We start from the raw sequence: 23,976 nt of genomic DNA, 5'->3' as shown, positions 1-23,976 counted from the left end.
TTTCATCAGAACCAATGTTCTCTGCTTCCTAGCTTTGTGTTGCAGAGAATCATTGATAAAGGGCTGGAAGTCACTTACCTATCAATCTTCTTAGCTGCAGCATGTTGTCTAACATTAGGGAATAGAGCAAATAAATGAAGGTAAAATAAGATCAGAGATAAGCAACAAAAAGGTAACCATTGCAGGAAGTCTAAGAAGTAACCAGTGCAGTACACATATACAATAAATTAAGTATTGTAGACATTTTTGGGTAAATTCTTAACTCACTCAAAACCTGTTCACTTCCACAAGTTAAAAGCAAGCCCAAATTTTTACTCAATTAATATTACGTAAGTGAACTGTTCTGTAAAAGTAATAATTTCATTGTGGCTTCTAACTACATATATTTAATATATTTTTGAATTGTGTGCTTCTTTTCTACAAACTTTACTTCCAGTTGTCAATGTTTCAATCATACTTGATGCAGCTTTTCCCTTTGTAAATTCCTACGTCCAGTTTCTCTTTAGTAGTATCAATCTTCATCAACATGGCTTTCCAAAGAACTGATCAAATTACTCAAAACACCTATCAAATAACTGTGGCTGCCTACCCAGTAGTGAAACTTTCTGATGTCCAAAATTAAGTTTTAAACATAAAAAAAACTGAGGCTGTGTCTCTCTGCTCAAGTATACAGAAAAGACCCAGTGCACTATTTAAAGAAGGGGAGGGGAGTTCTCCCAAAGTTCTAGACAACACTATTGCTCAACCGATGCCTGCAAAAAACAGATTAGCTGGTCTTTTATCTCATTACATTTGTGAGACCTCAGGGAAGCAAATTTGTTCAATGTTTACCCACATATCAACAGTGACAACATTTCAATCGTAACCCATTGGCTGTGAAAAACACTATATAAATGCAAGTTCTTTCTTTTTGTCAGAAAGCATATTAAGCTGCTTGAAAGAGGAAGGTAAGTTGCTGCCTTTGGAAAGATTCAAAATGACATTCAACTGACTGGAAATCTTTGGAAAGACCAAAGGGTGAAATAAAAAAAATGGGTACCCAACAAAATGAAATAAGCCCCATTTTGAAAATGGAGTCTTTGGGCATCTCTACACCTGACTGTCAGATTCTACCCACAGACTGAATCACTGAGCGATCAGGGGACAGGGTGCTTCGTAGACAAGGTGCTAAAGTCAGGAATTTGGTGCAAATGGAATTTCGCTTCAGAAAGTGAAGGAGATGCTTGTTTTTATTCTTTTTATATACACAGCTGGTGAGTTTTTCTTTTGTCTCTAAGCTAGAAGACTGTAACAATGGTGTACCATAACTACAACGTGTGGGAATTTATGGAGGGCATTGCAATCCCAGAAACCATATATGCAGTGTCAATAGCTCAAGCAACAGAGCTGTTGAGCTGGAGCCTGAACTGTAGACATTGTAGGGAAGGGGAGATGTTACCTGGGCACTTCACTCTAGAAGGCAGTCACACTCCTTAGGTTAAGTAGATCTTTAAAGTTGGTTAATGGTCAGGGACAGGAGAGTGTGATTGCAAGTCAGATAGTTATGGGAGTCCAGGATATGGTGGTAGAGGAACCTCGGCCTTTGACTTTGATCAACAGGTGTGAGGTACTTACTACCCGTGTGCATGAGAACAAGGACTGCAGAGTGGATGAGCAAACTGACCATAGAAACATAGTGCAGAAAGCCACGTATGTGGGGGAGTGGAAAAGTGGACAGCATAATACTGTATTCTGCAGCCAGGAGTTTCAAAGGTTATAAAAACAAAAAAACTGCGGATGCTGGAAATCCAAAACAAAAACAGAATTACCTGGAAAAACTCAGCAGGTCTGGCAGCATTGGCGGAGAAGAGTTGAAACGTCAACTCTTTTTGTTTCAAAGGTTATGTTGCCTGTCCAGTGTTAGGGTTAAAGACATCTTCTTGTGGTGAGAGACAACCTTGTAGTGGAAGGAGGAGTACCCAGTTTTTGGGGTCCACATAGGAACCAATGACAAATAGAACTAGAAGTAATATTCTGAGAGAGTTTGAGGAGTTAGGGTCCAAGTTAAAATGCAGAACCTCAAAAATAATTGTGACCTCAGCTCAAGCAGATTTGAAAACTAAATATGTGGCTCAAGGAAGTGTTCAGGAAGGAGGAGTTGCAATTCATGGGACACTTGCACCAGTACTGGAGAAAGAGGGAGCTGTACCATTTGGTTGGGTTCTACTTAAACAGCGCTGCGATCAATGTCCTGACGAATCATAAAACTAGGGTTGCGCACAGGGCTTTAAACTAAAAGAGCAGATAGAGGGGTCATGAAAGGAGATGTAGAAATCCAAAGGAAAAAAGGTGAAGGCAACAGAGCGGTGTACTGATGTGGTTAAAGAGAAGCAGGGTGAGAATGGACAGAGAATTTAACAATAATAGTGCATCACCAAAAAGCTCCAGGCAAAGGATACTAAGAAAACAATAAAATTAAAGGTGCTTTATCTAAATGTGTGAAACGTTCATAATAAATAACTAGAGCCATAAACAGAGATAAATGGTGTAGATCTAATCTCCATTTTAGAGACATGGGCTGGATTTTACAGAGCACAGTGGTTTCCGCCTCCTACTACTCTGATACATTCCTGCACTAAATTTCATCTTTATCAGGTGATGCATTTTGCTAGTGACAAGACACAATATGTGCTAAATAGTATAATCTTAAAGGGGCTGCAAGAACAGAGAGATCTGGAGGTGCTTATGAACAAATCTTTGAAGCTGATAGGACAGTTTAACAAGCAATTGATGAAACATATGGGATACTACCTTTTGTAAATAGAGGGATGAAGTACAAAAGCTGCAGATTATACTAAACCTTTATAAAACACTAGTTCAGTTTCAGCTGGAATATTTTGTCCAATTCTGGGCACCGCACCTGAAGAAGTGCTTCGAAACCCCACCCACCTCCGCCCCACTCCACCTGACCGATTGGTGGCAGCTTCGGCCATTGGACTGCATGCTGTGCTCTCAGCTCAGGTTCAGGCATTACCCTAACCTACATCACAGGAGCTCTTAGCTTGAACCATGAGGGATACTGGTCCAAATCTTAATAAAGACATTGCAAGGGGCTGTGAGCACTGCGTCATGGCTACTCTTCACAAGAGGATTCGACAACTTGTGCAGTCAGCCTATTGTTCTGCTGTCCCCTAAAATGCTCATTAATTTGCAGCCTGTGCCCAAGGCGTGAACAGTTCTGGAGCATTTGGTGGTGCTTTCATACTGTTACATTGCTTGAGCAGGCAGAAAAGCTTCAGAGGCCCGACCCCAAGCACGTCAATGGAGCTTCTGCTGAACAGTCTCAGCTGCGGAAGAATGCTCACTTTTGACAAGCTTTTCCAAGTGCATAGCCACTTCCCTCACCTCCCCCCCCCCCCCCCCCCCCCCCCGCCCCGCCCCGCAGTACCTCCACCTCACCCCAGCCTGACCCACATTGGAGCCCTTGCCCTAGCACCATACTGAAAGCTAGGTGGGTAAAAGCGATTGCCTGTGCCCTCCTCCCACCCCGAATGCACAGTGCCTCTTCCTTGACATCCTTAGGGTGATGCTCACAAGCGCAAGGTTGCTTGCACTCACGTCTGAATTCCCCTCGAATTTCAGGTCACCAGGTGCACGCCTTTTAAAGGCAGTCATGAAGCACGCCATTCTGAAGTCAATGCAACATGGGAGGATGATTCTGGCGTAAGGACACAATAATGAGATGCAAATGCATTAAAACAAAGGTGCCAACATTGGATGGCAGGAAACGCGGCCGGCCTTTGACGTGCAGAGCAGACGATCGCAAAGTGGTTTCACGATGGCTTGAAACTGTTTTTTGCCCTTCATGCCATATTGTCCGCTGATGGTTGCCATGACGGCAGATGCCAACAGGACCAGATGATTCCAACCTTGGTATTTTTGATGAATAAAAACTGAAACGAAAACAAGGAATTTGTAATGCAACAAAACTGACTGCTCCAGCAATAGGCTTAAAATCAACAGGATGATTCAATAACACAAGTGCTGTAGCATCATTAATTTAAAAGCAGAATATTGCTGGCAATCTGAAATAAAACAGAAAATTCTAGAAATACTCAGCAGGTTTAGCAGCATCCATGGAGAATCAGAGTTAACGTTTCAGGTCGATGACCAGAAATCTTCGATCTGAAATGTCACAAGAGCTAAATACTGGAAATCTGAAATATGTTGATTATGTTTCTCTCACAGCAGATGCTGCAAGATGTGCTGACTATTTACGGTAGTTTCTGTTCTCCTTGATGCAGTTTCAGATAGATCTGGCATTTGGAAGGTTAAAGAATGGTAAAATAATCTCATATCTGGCAGTAAATATTATTGTACTGTTTATGTAGGTTTGCTGCAAAATAATATTCCAAGTTAAACTACTTTGTATTTCTTTAACAATTTGTATTTTGTATCAAATGTATAGGGGCCTGTTTTCATTCAAAATATTTTCCAATCAGCTTCAGTTTAATTCCTCATCATAAATAAGACTCAGTTCACTCTTAACTTTTTATTTCTGTAGAACACTGTGCACCAGGTTGCAGTTAAGAATCTATAACATTGATGCTTAGATGGCTGAACTGCCTTTGCAGACCAGAATTTAGTTCCACCCACCCCAGGAACTGGATGGAATGACAGGATGTGGAGAGCCTGTCACCTTCCCAACTCTCCCCAATTAAGTTAGGAGCGGGAAAAGTCAAGAACAGCCTTCCTGCCTAGAGGTCAACTAAGGCCCTTAAGTAGCAATTTAATGGCCTCATCCTGCCACCCTGGTATTCTAACAGCAGTGGGTGTGGGGTGGAGGCCTTACACCATTTGGGAAGACTGCCAGGATCCTGCAGGCTCAGGGGGCCACTCTCCTGATCGAACATCCTGTGCCTCACAAGGGCCATCCCCTGCTTAACGAGCCCTCTCCACCCTCGACAACAACCACTTCCCCACCCTCCCTTGCAGGGGCCTGCCTGACTGGCTCCACCAAGCCCACTCCACTCACCTGTCTTCTGAGACCTCCTTTATGGCTGCTACTCCGGGGCCTGCTGTATTCCCAACAGTAGTCACTTTTCCTGGCAGTGCTGATAGGACTAAAGAGCAATTGGTCGGTCCTCTGATTAGCCAGCAGCTCTTAGAGGTGGATCTTTGCTTTTAAAGACATGGAATCCCTGATAGCAGGCAGTTAACTGCCCGATAGACATTTAACCTATCAGGGCTCATGGAAATGGTCACAGCAGAGCTGTCACCAGCTTTCCAACCAGTGGACAGGGCCATCACCATGGCCATTAAATTCAGCCCTTAATGTTTCCAATGACTATTATTTACAAAGCCAAAACTTTAATTGTGAATGAAGTATCTCCCAAATGAATTATTGTGCATATTTGAGCAATTGCATGTAAAACTACAAAGTTTGTTGGTTTCTGTTTGAACTATCAGGCTTTTCTTGATATGGTTCTATACATTTAGAAGTCCAAATCACTCAATATAGATACAATTGTGCCCCTAGAATACCTGATGCAACCTATAGCAGCAGATATATTTAGAGGGCCTAAAATATGTATGACGTTACAGTATATGCACCAGATTGTGTTAATTTTGAAACATATTTACTATGTTTAATAGTAGCTTTAAAAGTTTATGTACCATAATTGTCAGCTCACGTGGCAGTCTGTTTTAACAATGCACTTATACAGGACAATGATATTTGAATCTAAAGTAGCTCGCCTTAGTATTCATAGTTTGCTGAAATTCTCAATTTAAACTGATCCAAAATGAACAGATTTGTTGCCAAAAGCGAGACCCATGTAAAAATCTCCAAAAAAGATGAGCAATTAGATGATTAGTATATTCCGTTTAAAAAAAAGCAAACTATTATTGCAGGAAAGGGCAAATGAAACCAAGTAGCCATTTTATTAGTTATACACACATCATTTCACTACATTTTAATATGTTTTTAATCATAATGCTTCAAGCTATACTCGTGAAGAGAATGAAGTTCGAGTGCTTTTGGAGCATGTCTGTCTTTTCATATCCATTTAAAATGATACAGGTACTTGTATATGAGAAGATCCCTGGAAGCAAATTAAGAATCCAATTGGAAATATATTGTATGATCAACTTATTTTTTAAAAAAAGCGGAAATAAATAAAAGACATGATTTTAAGGCAGGATTCCATTGTACATACTGATTCTAATGGCAGAAGCAATCTGAACAGATATTCCTGCATCAGAGCTTCTGCACAGCATTTAGGCTTTTTAGCCATTTCTACTGTACAACTGATATTATACAATTTCTTAAATATTAACAACATTTGATACATTTTCATCCTCGAGGCGGCTTGTGGGAGTCAGTAAAATTCTCAGCTTGGCCTTCTCACCTCAGGAGAAAGTGCCCACGAGGATGGAATTTTGATTGTGAGGTGGGGTGGGGGGTGATGCAGGGGTTGGACCAGCTGACCCGGGAAAAACATTTTGGTGACAGCCACAGGAGCTGCTGGGTGCAGAGCCAGGCAGTTTAAAAGGCTCGTCTCGGAGCTGTGTGACTTTGTCCCAGTTATAATTAAGAAAATAAGGCCCTCTAGCCCCCAACTGTCACACCCATGCCCCATCCATGCCACCTCATGCCCCCTCACCCCCCCATGCCAATGTATTTCCCCCAAACAACCAATATGGCCCCTCATGCCTCCCATGTCAAGGTATTCCTCCCAGTCCCTACAGCCTCTCTTGCCCCCATGCAAGGTGTGCCCCCCCCCAAACAACCCCCATGGTTCCTTATGCCCCCATGCCAGGCTATGGCACTTCCATCCCCATTCACCCAGTATGCAGTGTATAGACCCAATGAACTCTATAGTGACAGTAGGACGTTTAAAAAAAGCTTTAAAAATTAATTCATAAAAATAGTTTTTATTACAGCCTGTAAAAGTGTCAATTAAGGTGTTTTTGTACTCAAATGAATATCTGGACTCTCAGCCAATAATACAAAATGAGATTGGCTGAGAGCCTAGAAATCCATTAGCCTGTTGAAACACCTGAGCTCCAGAGAAAATATTGTTTGATTGGCAGCTCTAGCTCTCTGATCTCTGCTGTCAATTTCACAATGTTTATTTACCCAAGATAAAGAGGTTTCAAGTGCTTACAGTTTCAACCATTAAAACTGTAAAGGATCTGGATGATTGATGCCTTTATTGGGCTATAGTGAAAATGAGTATTTTTCTAAGAAAGTGATGTTATCAATGAATGACTGTTTTTAAAGCTACTTTTACACAACCTACTGTCACTATAGGGTTCATTTGTTCTCTACATTGTATAGTGGGTGAATGGATGTGGATGTGACATCGCTTGGGATAGGGGGCATGAGGGGCCATAAGGGTTGTTTGGGGACACACTTTGGCATAGGTGACATGATGGGGTACAGAGGGTGGGTGGCAAGGCATACCTCTGCATGGGGGCATGAGGAGCATCTTTTGAATTTACCTTTCAAAAGGTCCTGTCAGGCAGACTTTTATACATGCATCTCTGAGGTGCCGTCAACCACGACTCATTGAAAACTTGGCCCGATTCCATGAAAATTGTGGAGGACTAGGACATGTCTATCCATTTCCAGGCGAGTAAGGAGTGCAGGGTGCAGGCTCACAACCCGAACCACCCCGCAACCCTAAAAGGCATTCCAGAAACCCCGGGAAGTGGCTAGGGAATCCCAGAATCGGGTCCCAGCCACCATTTTTAAAGGGCTGTTGAGTCATCCCAACTCTGAAAATCCAGGCCATTATGCTTGTTTTTCTTCAATGTAATGTCCTTTGCAATAGTTCCATATCAGAATATGTAATGTCCAAAGTAATACACAACATATAAACACTGCCTTACAGCTAGAAAGTTTTTGTTTTAAGTTATAGTGATCGAAAATTAACTAATACAAACCACTACATGCACAAAAAAAACCTAGAACATGTTTGATCTACATCAATAAATATATCTACAGCCTCATGGTTAGGACACAGTTTACAAAAGAGCACAACTTCCTTGTAGTCAATTAGATTTTCATTGGTCACAAATGAACAGCATCCAAATTAGCATCCGATTAATGCAAATACTGCTACTAATATTCACTTTTTATGCATATGATAGTATTGAAAATATTAACAATCAGGAATAAAAACTGTATAATCAACAAATTAAAAATGTATAATTCACCATAGCTTTCCTACTGAAGGTACATAGTATCCATAAGGTTATCAGTTCACTGTATTCAGGCCCATTTTACTTTATTCATTTCTTTGGCTGGTAGTTCCTTAGTTGCTCCATAAAGCCAGGATTAGGGTTGATAGTCTGCCTTGCATTCTTCACAATTGAGAAAGCATCTTTAAAACTAAGTCCATTTTCCCACATGAGATAACCTATGGCGATAGATGCAGAACGCGACACTCCAGCATTGCAGTGAACTAGCACAATCCCATTCTTGAAAAGGAAACATGAAAAACAAGACAAAGATAAAAGTGTTTAAAAATGGTCAATTCATTCTTAATTCTACAAGGACAGTAGCAAACTTTTTACAATAAAATATATATTTATAAATATACTTCTATAAAATAAAAAAGTACAGTAAATGTTCAGTTTTCAAGCAATGCCAATGATATCTAGTATCTTCAAAATAACTTTTCCTAAATTGTGCATGATCTTAAAGGATGCAGAGGACATTTATTCTACAGCGAATAACTCAATGAAAAAGGAATAATTAAAAATCTTTACTTCTGAACATCATAAAATATATTGAAGCTATGATACTCCTCTGTATGTGTTATTCAATTAACTATTGATGCTGTCCATCAACTTATATAATTTAATCATGAAATACTGTCATTTGATAACCTCACATCAACCCACTAAAGAGAAAGGAGCTTCTAATTGCTTTGTGCTCAGATTTCGGGCCTTTGGATTTATTTTTTAATGTTTTAATCTATCATTCCAAAGCACTCCTCTAGGATCCTTGGAGTGGATAATATTTATGGATTTGTGTCCTCTATTTCTATTTGAAATTTGTGTCCACAAATAATATTTGTTTTCTAGGTTAATATGTAAAACATTTGTACCACAAGCACCATTGTGCCAAAATTAACTGAAAATTAAAAGGCAAAGTAAACAAAAATAAATCTAAATTTGTCATTTCAAAAGAGCAATGGAGTAGCATGAATGCCGATTTGAACACTCCTGTCACCTGGATTTGAATCCAGCCCAGAATGAGAAATGAGATTGAGGATGGGTGGTGAGGCGAAGAAATGGAGGGGCACTCCTCTGCTTTCGGCCTGTTTCCAAAATAAGATTACTTTAAGCAGACCCAACCAGGTTTATGGTGGGTGATGCTTCCCAGAACAAAAGTTTCTCCAGGTCGTGGTCCATTTCCATCGTATGGCTTCTTCCCTGGTCTTCATCAGCCTCCTCTTTGCCTTAGCTGCTTCCTACCATGCAGCATCCCTTAGCACTGCTCTCCCCCAACCTTGTTTTTGTCTACTCCCAGCATGTTTTCAACTGCTCACTATCTCACAGGCTCCATCGAGATGTCCAGCAATCTTTGGGGTCTTTCCCTGCCCAGCATATATCCTCACTGGCTGAGGCTGCTTTTCTGTCATTTGACAGCTTCTGGTATCTACTAACTGCACTCTCCACTCCAACCATAGCCATGTTTGAAATTTCTTGCCACATCTCTGCCTCTATGCATCACCCTCTGGCCCATTCTCCACTACTTGGCAACTTGGTGATTATTGTCACTTGCTGCATTGTCCCCTTCACCTCCTCCCAGTCATGATTCAACTCACTCTAGGCTGTTTTAAAGGCTACAGTCTAATCAATGCTGCCCGTTCCAGAGCCTAGCAACAGATTGATTATTCTAGCAATATATGTTTCACATTTGTTTTATAAAACATTCAAGTTAGGCTAATAGGAGGTATAAGGAGGGCATTACGATGAAGGGAACATCTTTGGGCATGAGGAGTGGGATGTTACAAGATGGATTTTGAGAGGAGAGGAGGAAATAAAATGTAAACAGGAATAGAAGACACCAAAGGAAAGTGTTCAGGGAAGCAAGGGAGCAGAGGGGAATGCAAGGGGATGGCAAAAAGGGAATTTCAGGGGTCAGAAGGTATTACTGGAGGCAATGAGAATGTTAGGGTTGGTCAAGGGAAAGCAGTCAATGAAGATATCAGTGGGGAGGATGGCGGGGGGTGAAGAGAAATGGAGCAGAATTGGAAGAGGAGCAGAGTGACAGCAAGGAAAGGCAACACAGGTGTCTCAGGAGGGGGAGAATGCAGGAGCCATGGAAGGAAGGAAAGAGAAGTCATTGGAGAAAGGAAGGAAACAGGTGTACAACAAGCTGCTTACAGTTCCTCACATTGTTTTCTAGTACCATCCAGTGACCTGACAAGGTCTCTTTCATTCTTTGTGCCACAGGATTTACTACAATCCTGTCTGGATCCTCTCCCAAATCCATAACCCAAAGGCCGAGCTGCAAATTTTGTCAACAGTTCCTGTACCTACCTATCTTCATCAGCAGTTCAATACTCACCCTGTTACCAGTTAATGCAGGACAGGTAATGCAACTATAGCTTTACCCAATTCATGCCCCACTCCACCCATAATCCACAGGCCTGTAGCCTGGCTACATCCCTCTCTTGACTGGTGCCCACTTGAAAATGTGCCCTACATCCATCCTCAATGTGCTTCCATAACCAACACACCACACCTGTTAATAAAAAATCACTTGCAGCCCTGCTCACTTCCCTGTCACACCACCCAACATCCCATACACAAAAAAAGAGACAAGCAGAATATCAGACAGAATGGAAAAGAGAACAAGAGAAAACCAGATGGAAGCAGAATGGAAAGAGACAGGGAAACAGTGCAGTGGGTAGACACACACAGAATAACACAATCATGATAGATTCAGATATGTGAGTGAGCAACAAATGCCACAGATCGTTCACTAGTTTAAATGAAAAACAAAATGTTACATTTAAACTAGCCTTGGTTAGTTTGTCACTGCAGAATTTATATTTACAGCTGATAAAAGCTCTGAAGAAGAGTCATATGGACTCGAAACATTCGCCCTGTTTTGCTCTCCACAGATGCTGTTAGACCTGCTGAGTTTTTCCAGCATTTTCTGTTGTTGTTTTATATTTACTGCTAATGGGTATTTGCATCCTATTAAATGAAGTACAATTATCATATTATGTGGACATTCTGGGTATCTGTAGTGATTTTTGCCATTGCTCGTTTTTTAAAATTTCTAACTCCAGTGTAGCCACTGCAGAATGGCCATCATATTTAACTTCTAATGAAGGTTTTTAAACTGCTCCAGTAATTTTGAATCTGAATGATCAAACTCGTTCCAAGCAGTTTCATACTGCCAGTCATGATGTCTAAAGGTGACGAGGTCATTGTATAAAAGAGCAATGGCTATTACTGGAATAGTCTTTCATGTGGTCTTCAGTAATAAATAATAAAAAACAGTTGTTCACTACTATGTATGTGTGGAGTCAGTTTCTTCCCGTATACATTCCTTTGTCAAAGGAAAATTAAGTCTAGTTCAGTGGAAAAAGGAATAAATTATTCATTGCAAACACATCAACAATTTAAAATATTTGTATATTTTATTAATAGGTCACCCAATTTCTTTTATTTCAAACATTCTTTAAACATGTTCCAATGAAAAGGAATTAATATTGTCTCTGCATTACTTGCACTTCTCACCTGTGCCTTTGCTTGGTCAATAAATTCAAAGCATTCATGGAAGTATGAGGTGATAGAAGTCTCAGGGAGGTCCAGTATTAAAATGCTTTTATAAATGAATTCACATGGAAAGGCACTTTCTACTCCATAGCCTACATTCAAGATGTGTGAAATCTTGAGAGAGAAAAGCAGTTAGAACTAATTGGCACAAAACTGTCCGATTCACATTTAAATTCTATCTATAACAATTCTCTATGGAAAAGGCAAAATGGTTCAAGTGCTTTGGCTGATCACAACAGATGCACGTGACTCACACAGATCAACTCAGCCTCTGACTTTTTCCTCCTCAGTGAGGGAAAGTGCCTTGAAACTACTTAGATGCAATGTGATCAGGTACTTGCAGTGTAGGAAATCATGAAAGAGAACATGTCCATGGGTAGTAACACCATTTGTATAGTACAATCCATGTAGAAAAGCATCCCAAAGTGTTTCAGAACAAAAGCAGGCATCGAGTCTTTATGGAAGGTTTAGAAGGAATGGCCAAAAGCTTGATCGAAGGTATACATTTTGAGAATGTTTTAGAAGTAGTAGAGCTAGGGCAGCTGTAGTTTTATTTATTCTTTCATGGGATGTGGGCACCGCTGGCAAGGCCAGCATTTGTTGCCCATCCCTAATTGCCCTTGAACTGACTGGCTTGTGAGGCCATTTCAGAAGCAGTTAAGAGTCAACCACATTACTGTGGATCTGGAGCCACGTGTAGGCCATAGCAGGTAAGGATGTCAGGTTTCCTTCCCTAAAGGACATCGGTGAACCAGATGAGTTTTTACAATAATCAAGGATAGTTTCATGGTTACCATTACTGAAGCTAACTTTCAATTCCAGATTTTTTAAAATTGAATTCTAAATTCCACCAGCTGCCATGACGGGATTTGAACCCATGACCCCAGAGCATTAGTCTAGGCCTCTGAATTACTAGTCCAGTGACAGCACCACTCTATCACATCTTCCCAAAGTTTCTGCCCCTGAAGGTAGAACAGGAGGAGGAAGAGAGAAAGAACAGCAAACAAGATTCAAGAAAATAAAGAACACAAGAGGTCCAGGATGCAAGGTTGGAGAAGGTTGTAGATGGATGGTATGGCAAGGCCAGGGAGAGGAATGACAAGATTGGATGTAGTCAAATTCAGCTGGAGCGGGCAGCCAAAGCTGGAGTTGATATTAAGGTGCAGTTTTTGGCAAAGGCTGAAAGCAATTTCTCTAGGCTTCCCAATATTCAATTTAGGGAAATTTGGCTTTTGCACGACTTAATGTAGGACAAGCTGCCTGTCAGCCCAGAGATGTTCATGCAGTCTAGGGAAGTGGTGGAAAGATAGAGGCAGGCGTAATGCTCCCATAAGCTGCATGGCCATATGGTCGTGCAGGAACCTGAAAGTTTCTGCACAATCTACATACAAGTTGGCCCTTTTAGGTTACCTTGCATGAATAGCCATGTAAGATATTTTCAAGGGTCTATACAATTAAAAAATCACCAGTGCACTACAAAAAAAAAGGGTATGTTGGATGGGTGTCATCAGTACACATGTGGAAACTGACTCTGTGCTTCTGGATATTGTCACCAAGGAACAGCATGTAGACAAGGTGGAGCGAGGCCAAGGGTGGATCCTTGAGGAAATTAGATGACTGGGTGAAAGCAGGAGGAGATGCCACTGCGGGAGGTGCCCTGGCTGCCCGGGGAGAGGTAGGTGTAGAAAACACCCAAGAGAACACCCACTCAGGTATAGCATAGAGGAAAAGCAAGGAAGGACAATGATGAAAACACGCCACCTCCCCAATATGCAACAACTCCCTGTTGGAAGTCTTTTAACCCAGATTCCTTCTTGCATAGGGAAGGGGATTGGAGGAGGCAAATTTTTCATAGAGAAAAGGAGATGTGGGTTTTTAACACTTCAGCATAGTTCAGATAGGAGGGTTGGACCATGGAAAGAAAACGCAGGAGTGTTAAACATGGCCCAACCAAATTTTGTGCTAGATGCAATTGATGTACGTTTAAATGTGTAAGCTTAAAAGTGAAAAGGTGAGAGCTGCAACAATTAAGAAATGAGCATGGGGGCTGGTGAGTGACTTGACAAGGATGAGATGTCAATGGCAGAGATTGGACAGCTGTTTGACAGGACAAGTTTCATGACACAGAGTGGGGAGTTAAGTTATCTGGGGCAGTTTTTTTCCAGGGGCCAAGGGTGGAGATAAACTGGGAGTTTGAATGGTAATGGAAATAGAGAGAAAGGTCATTGACCTGAGACACTGTTTCTCTCTCCAGAGGTGCTGCCTGACCTGCTGAGTAATCCCAGCATTTTGTGTTTTTATTTAAGAAATAAGGAAGTGGTCACAGACAGTCACTATCCAGCAGAGGTAACTGATTTGCAGTCAGGAGTGGGAGCCCTGGATATTTTTCAGCTCCTTAGTCAAAGAGTGCTGAGATCCATTCCAGTACCTAAACTGGCACTTCAGCTAAAATCGCCTCAACCTCAGCAATGATCAATAACAGAACCAAGACCTACTGGTCTGTATGACAATACTACACCAGGCAGTACCTCTACATACTAGGCTTTAGAGGAGCCAAGGTTATCCATTTAACACAGCATTTCCACTTTTTGACTGAGGGTACAAACACTTTTAATTCCCTCTTGACCCCCAAGCTATTGAGCAACTGCAGCTGAAAAAGCTGACATCACAGGTGCTGAATTGCATTGATTGCTCAAAGATATAGCAGAGAAGCCAAATGATTTCACCAGCAGTTTTACATCTGTACCAGCCCCTGCTAACCCACAGCAACCCACCCTGCACAATCCTACAACACTTGTTCTGTGGAACCACTTTGCTGCTGACAATCTTAACATTTTTTTTTACTGAAATGCTATCTAATGATCTGAAGTAATTCATATTACCTTATTATCTTTTAGTTTTTCATAATCATGGGCTACATCTTGAGATGCTGGAAGAAAATTAAATACAAAAAAAATCAGCAATATTCTTCATGTTGGGGAATCATGGAGAGGGGCAGAAGATGCCAATATCCATACAGAAACAAAATTCGGATAAAGTCATTCAGGCTAACATTTGAGCTAGCCTCTGCAACTTTCTGAAACATTTTGGAGATCAATTGATCTAAACAGTAACATGACTCCAAAAGGACTGGATGGGAGAATGGGCTTCTATCTTGTAATTTTATGCTCTGAAAGTACTTAATACCAACAGGATGAAGTTCTGGATAGAATGTCTATCCACAAATCAAGTCATTGTGCACCAGCTGCAAGTAGATCCAGTTGAAAATAATGAATCTACCATGGGTGGCACAAATACTGCTCACTACTTCCAAAGGCAGATTGTCCTGAATTTTCATATGATCTAAGAATTATTGGTTTACGTTAGGACAGGTAACCAAGAATCAGTCATTTTTTTAAATGAAATTGTATAAATAAAGAAACTTTTAGAGTAATAACTGAAAAATCATTCTGAATGCTGCCACCAAAGGGACTTAAACTACAGGATCTTTCGAAAGTTGTTCTGTAAATTATTTCTCACGTTGAAATACTGTAACACCAGTTATTTCTTTTAGGCAAGTGTGGTAAACTAAAAATAAATCAGATAAATTCTGACAACAATAATCTCTGATCGTATGTGAAAGAAACAGCACGAATTGGTGAAAAGTGCAGCATCATTTTAAAGAGATGGTCCAATAGGAAGAACAAAGGTGCGACCGTACGGCCTCCAAGTTCTTAGATTACGGGAGAACACTCAAAGAAGGGAAATAAAATCCTTCCATCACAGACTGCAAGATAATAATAATAAGCAAAACAGTCTATTGATGCAGTTTTGGCGCCCTCAATCACGTATGGAAACAGCCAGAGGTGCACACCTCATTTATCTTAGTACTTATATAAACTACAAAGAAGCACAGCTATGTGGCACCGTGAAAAATAAATTAGTTTGGGGATGTCAGCACCGCACCACCCCCCCCCCCCCCCCCCTCCGGTTCAGGGTCTATACCTGTACAGAGGCCCTGCTTTCCGTTATGTGGATGCATTTTCTATCCTGTTATGTCGCATATGTGTTATGTGGCGGCAGCTGGAGAAATTTTTTACCTTTTTTGATCCTTATTCTTAGATAACTTGACACATTGCTATTGTATTTTAACTGAATGACAAATTATTATAAAGAACAAAACTTTCATTAAGTTTACTTTCCTCCTTTAACAATCAAAATAGAGGTAGCAATCCTACAGTCTACAAGAACGGTGTAGTAGTCAGACCACAGAATCTTCAGCAAATGTTAGTCAAATTTAACTCACCGAGCATAAGCCATGGCTTGACAACACCAATTTTCAGATCAAGGCTGGTGTCCTCGACATATCCACAAGCTCCGTCCAGTTGATGCGCGTCTTCCGCTATCTGCACTCGAGCGTCTCTCAGTGTTTCAATAAGTCTTTTCCCGGTTATGGTTGTCACTCTGGTGCTCTGTTTTTTGAGCGAAGCCTTTGAGAAAGCCTTGATTTCATCGGCAAGTGAATGCATCGCATTTGAATGACAGAAACAAGTCAAGATAAAAACGGTGGGAAAGAAATGCAGTCAAATGTTTAACGCACAGAAATGCAAAATGTCTGAATTTAATATGTTGAAATAAACAACACTGCAACCCACTGCAGGTCGAATTGAGCGATTCAAGGCTACTTTTAGACTGATCCACTTATTCAATCGCCTACTTTTAATTTTCCAAGATGCTTGTTGGAGCATAATCGAATGTGCAACCACCAACAACATCTTTAAAATTAGAGCAGCATAATGAAAGCAGAACCTCACTACTCCAGGGGTATCGCCACCTACACCAGGAAGATCGCAGTTTGATGCTTCGCGTTAGCATTGTGTAATAGATTCGCTGCAGCAAGCTTATTGGAAAACTGCCTGTGATCCTCCAGCATGATGCTGTCGATGCATATCCCATTGTGGCTAGATCAGTAGTTTGTGGGATTGGGAAACTCACTGGGACAATCATTACCCCCTTTCCCTTCACACGGTTCATATATTCAAGAAGGCTTATCTATTCAAATAACTTATAAGACCTTTAATTCTGTAGGAAGTTAAATCATTTCAGTGAGATCAAGGGCAATTAAAACGCAATGGTCTAAATTCAACCACAAGAAGTCTAATTTCAGGCACTAAATGGGCATAAACCATGCAGGAAATGAGTGCACAACATGATGGGCCGAACAGCCTACTTCTACAGTGTGCACACCCTGAACGTATTGGATCAGGCTTCTCCGTAGACATTCATAAACGCACATCGGAACTATTTAAAACAATGAATAATTTAAGCGAATAAGGTCCTATGTTTTTAGGAGAAATCCTATTCTGATTTTGGTACTGTTTTGGGCACTGTTTTAAAATTAGGGATCGCCCTATTAAGACAGAGATGAGATTTTTTTTCTCTCAGACAGTTGTGCGACTTTGGAGTTATCTGCCTAATCAGTTGGGGGAGGCAGGGTCATTGGATATTTTTAAGGCAGAGGTTGATAGATTCTTGTTAGGCAAAGGAATCAAAGGTTATTGTGTTTAGGTGGGAATGTGGAAATCGAAACACAAGAAGGTCAGCCATGATCTTATTGAATGGCGGGGTGGACTCGAGGGGCCGAATGGTCTACTTTTCTTATTTCTTATGTTCTTATGGTATGCCTCAGCAGCTGACTCACCACACACTAAACTCATGCAGTAATTCATGGTGTTAACATGGGCAGTGCCTCAGCAAAGGTACAGCACTGATAGAGAACAAAATGTGGGACTGCAGTGGGCTTGGACTCGAACTCAAGTTCTGTCGAAGGGTCATGAGGACTCAAAACGTCAACTCTTTTCTTCTCCGCCGATGCTGCCAGACCTGCTGAGTTTTTCCAGGTAATTCTGTTTTTGTGTGGGACTGCAGTGATGTTTTGGAAGCCTCTGTCAACAAGTGCTCACAAAGAGGTCAGCCATAGCCATGACAGCAAAGCTATCAGTATAAGGTCCTTGACAGAGGGCACCACTTGGTCCATCTCAAACAGAATGGTCCCCATGCTCAGCAGGAATGCTTGAATAACAGAAACAATTTTTGTTTAGATAGCACATTTAATGTTGTAAAATGTCCCAAGGCACTTCACAGGAGGTGAGACAAAATTTGACAATGAGCCACAAAAGAAGCTATTGGGCAGACCCAAAGTTTACATACGAATATACAAACTAGCTGCAGGCATAGGCCTCTCGGCCCTTCAAGCCTGATCCACCATTCAATAAAATCATGCCTAATCTGATTATAACCTCCCACCTACCCCGATAACCTTTCATTCCTTGTTAATCAAGAATATATTTAGCTCTGCCTTAAAAATATTCAAAGGCCCTGTGAAATAAACTTGGAGAGTGCAGAATGGGTTTCTTGTAGAAACAGTAAACTTTATTTTCAGACTTCAGAGGGAGCTACACGCTTCTTCCACGACCAAGGCTAAAAACCTCCACTCCTAAGGATCCCCACACTCAAGACTGATTGGTCTATACAGTCACATGATTTCCCATAACAAGAAGAAATAGTTTAACTTACAATCATTACATTCCTCCCCCTTTACTTTTGTTTTATCTGCTTATTAACAAAACATCTGAACCCATATTATATTCAATTGTGTACAGTTCATGCCATTATAAACTTAGTCTTTGAGGAGGTTTTCAGTTTCGGGTCAACCGACACAACTCTACAACTGGCGGTTCTTCCACCGAATCAACTTGCACAGGAATAGCAGCTTCAGGGACATCCCTAGACAATGGCAGTTCAGAATTATTTACTTCAACAGAGACACCTGGTATGTCTATTATTTGCCAATCTGGTACCTCAGGGGTCAAAGGAGCGACTTCGATTTCAGATGGACTAATTGGTTGTTGGAGTGTTTCTCGACGCCTGAGATGATCCGCTTATTTCCTAACAATTCTGTTTTCCACTTCTAACTGATAAGATGACAGTCCTGTTTCAGAAACAATTGTATCAGGGACCCATTTTGGTCCAGTTGCGCAATTTCATACAAAAACTGTCTCTCCTATGGTAAACTCTCGACCTTTACTGTGAACGTCATGGTATATTTTCTGACTCCCCTGGTTTCTCTCCACCTTCCCCTTTAAATCCCCTCGGCACTTCATTAACAATTCTAAAGGTGTTAAACCAGTGGTCACGTTAGTTGTGCGATAGCTGAACAGGAATCTTGAAATTCGCAATTCTAATGTTCCCTCTGATAGTTTCTACATGCCTGTTTTAAATGTTTGTACCACTCTTTCTGCCGAGCCATTAGAATAGGGATGGTACAGTGCTGTTCTGACTAGTTTAATCCCAATTAGATTCGCGAATCTTTGAAATTCAGTGCTAGTGAAAGTTGTGCCATTGTCTGACATGATAACTTCAGGTAAACCATGAACACTGAAACTCTGGTGCAGTTTTTCAATGGTTGCAGAAGAAGTAGGTGATCTCATTTCAAACACGTCCATCCATTTGGAATGTGCTTTGATGATCACAAGAAACATGGTACCTAGAAATGGACATACAAAGTCTGTATGTAGTCTAAACCAGGGTCAACCAGGCCACTCCCAAGGATACAGTGGGCAACCTCTGCTATTGCTGGCATTGTAAACAGTGTTTCACCATTTTTTTCTATATCACTGTCTATACCTGGCACCAGATATAACTTTGTGCGAGCATCTTCATTTTTGAAATACCAGGATGCGCACAATGAAGTTCTAATAATGGTTCTCTTCCTTGGACAGCTATTACAACTCTTGCTCCCCATAATAAGATACTGCCTTGATAACTCAGTTTGGATCTATATACAAAGGATGGTTCCAATTCTTCAGTAACTTGTGCATCTGAGCATCCTTGTAATACTTGTTCACAGACTCTTGCTAAAATTGGATCTTGATTTGTCCAATTCTTTGTCTGTCTCACACAGGAAATTTAATGTAAGTATTACCTCTTGAGGTACTGGTACATGCGTAATACTATCAGGCAAAGGGAGATGACAGAGGGCAGCAAGCTTTATGCAAGCCCATCTTTGAATTCTAGCAGAGGTTTTGATGGGATTGCCTTATCTTCACTAAACAAGCCAAACAGTGGTTTGTGATCTGACACCAAGATGAAGTGTCAACCGTGTAAATATATATGGAACTTCTTTACCCCAAATACGATAGATAAGCCCTCTTTTTCAATTTGTGAATATCCTTTCTCGGCTGCAGAAAGGGGTCTGGATACATATCCTATTGGTCTTTCAGACTTGATCTCTGTTTTTTCTTCTTGTGTTTGCCACAGGCTTTTGTCTCATCTTTCATTTTGATTTCACAGTCGGCCACATTTCTCTCTGGTGAAATTGTAACTTGGTTTGGTACGGTGGTTGAGTTACCCATTTGCACCTTGGAAAGTTCCATGACTTTTCTTTCTAATGTCTTTTTTGCCTCAATCAACTGATTCTTCAGTTCTTCTGTCTTTTGTTTTGTATCTTTTGGTTTCCTCTTGGAACACTGAACACTGTTGGTTTGTTTCTTCCAACTATTGCTTCAGTTGCTTCAAGGTGGCACTATATTCATTTAACCTCGTTTCGTGATTTACCTGGGGAACCAGCTCTGACCTGAGGGATCCTTGCTTCCCATGAAGATCCTTTGGTTCTTCTATCTCATTCCAAAAGATACCATCATATTCCCTTGTCAACTCAGGATTTCTCCTTGTCCTGACCTGAAAAATTTCTGAACAATTCAGTTTGATTTCCTTCAACCATTCACAGTCCAGAAGGCTAGGTCCTTCTCCAGTTACAATAATTATTGGCAGATGAACTCTGTTGCCTGTATGATACAGGTACAGTGGTGATGCCTTTCACCTGTATTACTTCTCCTGTACATGTTTTTAACTGAGCAGCGGTTTTCACCAAACTCAATGACTGAGTACCTTCTCTGAGATATTTAAAGATGTCTTCTCCCACCACTGTGGGTGATGCTCCTGTGTCAACCTCCATTGGCAGAATATTTCCATTTACTTGAAGCGTAACAATGATTGGTTCAGTTTTCCTGGCCTCCAGATTGTTTAGGGAATAAACATCAGCTTCAGTAACTTCTGGCTCATCTATATTATAATCTATAATTTCATTTAACTTGATCTGCTGTCTGAATGGCTGCCTCGATCAAGTCCTGCACTGTTTAACAACATGCCCTTTTTTGTGGCAGTAGTGGCATTCTGCCTCTTTAAGTCTACAGACTTTGGGTGTTGATTTCCCCCATGAAGGTATCATTTTAACTTCTGGGTTACTGGTGAGCTGCATCCAGCATTTCCTTTTGCTTTCCTAGTGACAGGGACCATGCCCCGCTTCACTGTAGCCTCCCTGACCTTCGCGCCATGCCCGGCAGTGGGTTCCTGTTCCTGCTGCAAAACGGTGCCATGCTGCACCTTCTGCAGAACCTGCGAGTCCCTCTCAGCACTCTCCATCGCTAGTGTTATCTCCATGGTGCGCTTCAGGTCTGTCTCAACTTCTGCAAGCAAATGGTGCTGAATGGCGTCGTCGTTTATACCACAAACTGAATGGCAACATGTCGTTTATAGTATCACCGAAGTCACAGTGCTCTGTTAACTGTTTTAACTTCGCAATGTACATTGCAATCCACCCACTGGGGGCCCTTACTCAACAATTAAATGTGAATCTTTGCATGATCACAGGGGGTTTAGGCTGCAAATGTCAACTAACTCAGTGAAGGATCTGGAATTTGGCACTCTCAGAGCCGTCAAGCTATGGATTGGGTTGTAGGTTTTACTCCCACAGAAACTCGAGAGAATTGAGTTCTTTTTCTCCTCCGCCGTTATTTCGTTGGCTACAAAGTAGAACCCTAATCGCTCATTGTATTGACTCCAGTCCTCGACGGGTAAGTCATACGGGTCAATTCTACCAAAGTGAGGCATTGCTGATGAGTAATCGAAATACTCACATTGCAATCCACCCACCAGGGGCCCTCACTCAAGAATGAAACTTAAATCTTTGCATGATCACAGAGGGTTTAAGTGAGGTGCTATGTCGGCGCTATTTTTTAACCTTGTCGTCAGTTGAGATAAACTTGGAGAGCGCAGGACAAGTTTTATGTAAGAAACTTTATTAACAGGCTTCAGTGGAGACTACATGCTTGTTCCAAGACCAAGACTAAAAAAGCACTACCCCTAAGATTCCCCGCACTTAGGGCTGATTGGTCTATACAGTCACATGATCTCCATAACGGTAAAAAATGGTTTAACTTACTTTCAATCGCAGGGGAGGCAATGGCGCAGTGGTATTGTCACTGGACGAGTAATCCAGAGACCCAGGGTTATGCTCTAGGGACTCGGGTTCCAATTCAATAAATTCTGGAATTAAAAGCCTAACAATGACCATGAAACCATTGTCGATTGTTGTAAAAACCCACCTGCTTCATTAATGTCCTTTAGGGAAAGAAATCTGTCGTCCTTACCTGGTCTGGCCTACATGTGACTCCAGACCCACAGCAATGTGGTTGACTCTTAAATGCCCTCTGAAATGGCCCAGCAAGCCACTCAGTTGTAACAAACTTACAAAGTCACAAAAAAGGAATGAAACCGAATGGACCACCCGGCATCGACTTAGGTGCTGGAAACAACAACGGCAGACTCAGCCCTGTTGACCCTGCAAAGTCCTCCTTACTAACATCTGGGGGCTAGTGCCAAAATCGGGAGAGCTGTCTCACAGACTAGTCAAGCAACAGCCTGACATAGTCATCCTCATGGAAGCATACCTTACAGATAATTCCCAGGCACCACCATCACCAACCCTGGGTATGTCCCGTCCCACTGGCAGGACAGAACCAGCAGAGGTGGTGGCACAGTGGTATACAGTTGGGAGGGAATTGCCCTGGGAGTTCTCTACATCGACTCTGGACCCCATGAAGTCTCATGGCTTCGGGTCAAACATGGGCAAAGAAACTTCTTGCTCATTACCAAATACCTCCCTCAGCTGATGAATCAGTGCTCCTCCATGTTGAACACCACTTGGAGGGAGCACTGAGGGTGGCAAGGGTACAGAATATACTCTGAGTGGGGGACTTCAATGACCATCACCAAGAGTGGCTCGGTAGCACCACTATTGAACAAACTGGCCAAGTCCTAAATGACATAGCTGCTAGACTGGGTCTGCAGCAGGTGATGAGGGAACCAATAAGAGGAAAAAAATTACTTGACCTCATCCTCACCAACCTGCCTGCCACAGATGCATCTGTCCATGACAGTATCGGTAGGAGTGACCACCACACAATCGTTGTGGAGATGAAGTCCCACCTTCACATTGAGGATACCCTCCATCTTGTTGTGTGGCACTACCACCGTGCTAAATGGGATAGATTTCAAACAGATCTAGCAACTCAAGACTGGGCATTCAAGAGGCACTGTGGCTCATCAGCAGCCACAGAATTATATTCGAACACTATCAGTAGCCTCATGGCCAGGCATATCTCCCACTGTACCATTAGCACCAAGCCAGGGAATCAACAATGAAGAGTACAGGAGGGCATGCCAGGAGCAGCACCAGGCATACCTAAAAATGAGGTGTCAACCTGGTGAAGCTATAACACAGGACTACTTGCATGCCAAACAGCATATGCAGCAAATGATACACAGGGCTAAGCGATCCCACAACTAACGGATTACATCTAAGTTCTGCAGTCCTGACAGATCCAGTCATGAATGGTGGTGGACAAGTAAACAACTCACTGAAGGAGGAGGATTCACAAATATCCCAATCCTCAATGATGGGGGAGCCAAGCACATCAGTGCAAAATATAAGGCTGAAGCACTTGCAACAATCTTCAGCCAGAAGTGCCAAGTGGATGATCCATCTCGGCCTCCTCTGGAGGTCTCCAGCATCACAGATGCCAGTCTTCAGCCAAATCTATTCACTCCATGTGATATCAAGAAAGGGCTGAAGGCACTGGATACTGCAAAGGCTCTGAGCCTTGACAATATTCCAGAAATAGTTCTGAAGACTTGTGCACCAGAATTTGCTGTATCCCTAGCCAAGCTGTTCCAATACAGCGACATCACTGGCATCTACCTAGCTATGTGGAAAATTGCCCAGATATATCCTGTACATGAAAAGCAGGACAAATCCAACCCAGCCAATTATCGCCCCATCAGTCTACTCTCGGCCATCAGTAAAGT

General features: G+C 41.7%; 1 protein-coding gene across 1 annotated transcript; it reads right to left on the bottom strand.

Annotated features, from left to right (window-relative positions):
- Window positions 1-7,871: 7,871 nt before the first annotated feature.
- dusp19a (dual specificity phosphatase 19a) lies at window positions 7,872-16,547 on the bottom strand. Its single transcript, XM_041200527.1, has 4 exons — window positions 16,076-16,547; window positions 14,673-14,719; window positions 11,752-11,904; window positions 7,872-8,466 (listed from the first exon to the last, which is right to left on the bottom strand). The coding sequence occupies exons 1-4, from the start codon at window positions 16,296-16,298 to the stop codon at window positions 8,278-8,280; spliced, it is 612 nt and encodes a 203-aa protein (XP_041056461.1). The 5' UTR covers window positions 16,299-16,547; the 3' UTR covers window positions 7,872-8,277.
- Window positions 16,548-23,976: the final 7,429 nt, after the last annotated feature.

The sequence above is a fragment of the Carcharodon carcharias genome, chromosome 12, assembly GCF_017639515.1.
Source record: "Carcharodon carcharias isolate sCarCar2 chromosome 12, sCarCar2.pri, whole genome shotgun sequence".
Lineage (NCBI taxonomy): Eukaryota > Metazoa > Chordata > Chondrichthyes > Lamniformes > Lamnidae > Carcharodon > Carcharodon carcharias.
This window is presented reverse-complemented; position numbering and strand designations above follow the sequence as displayed.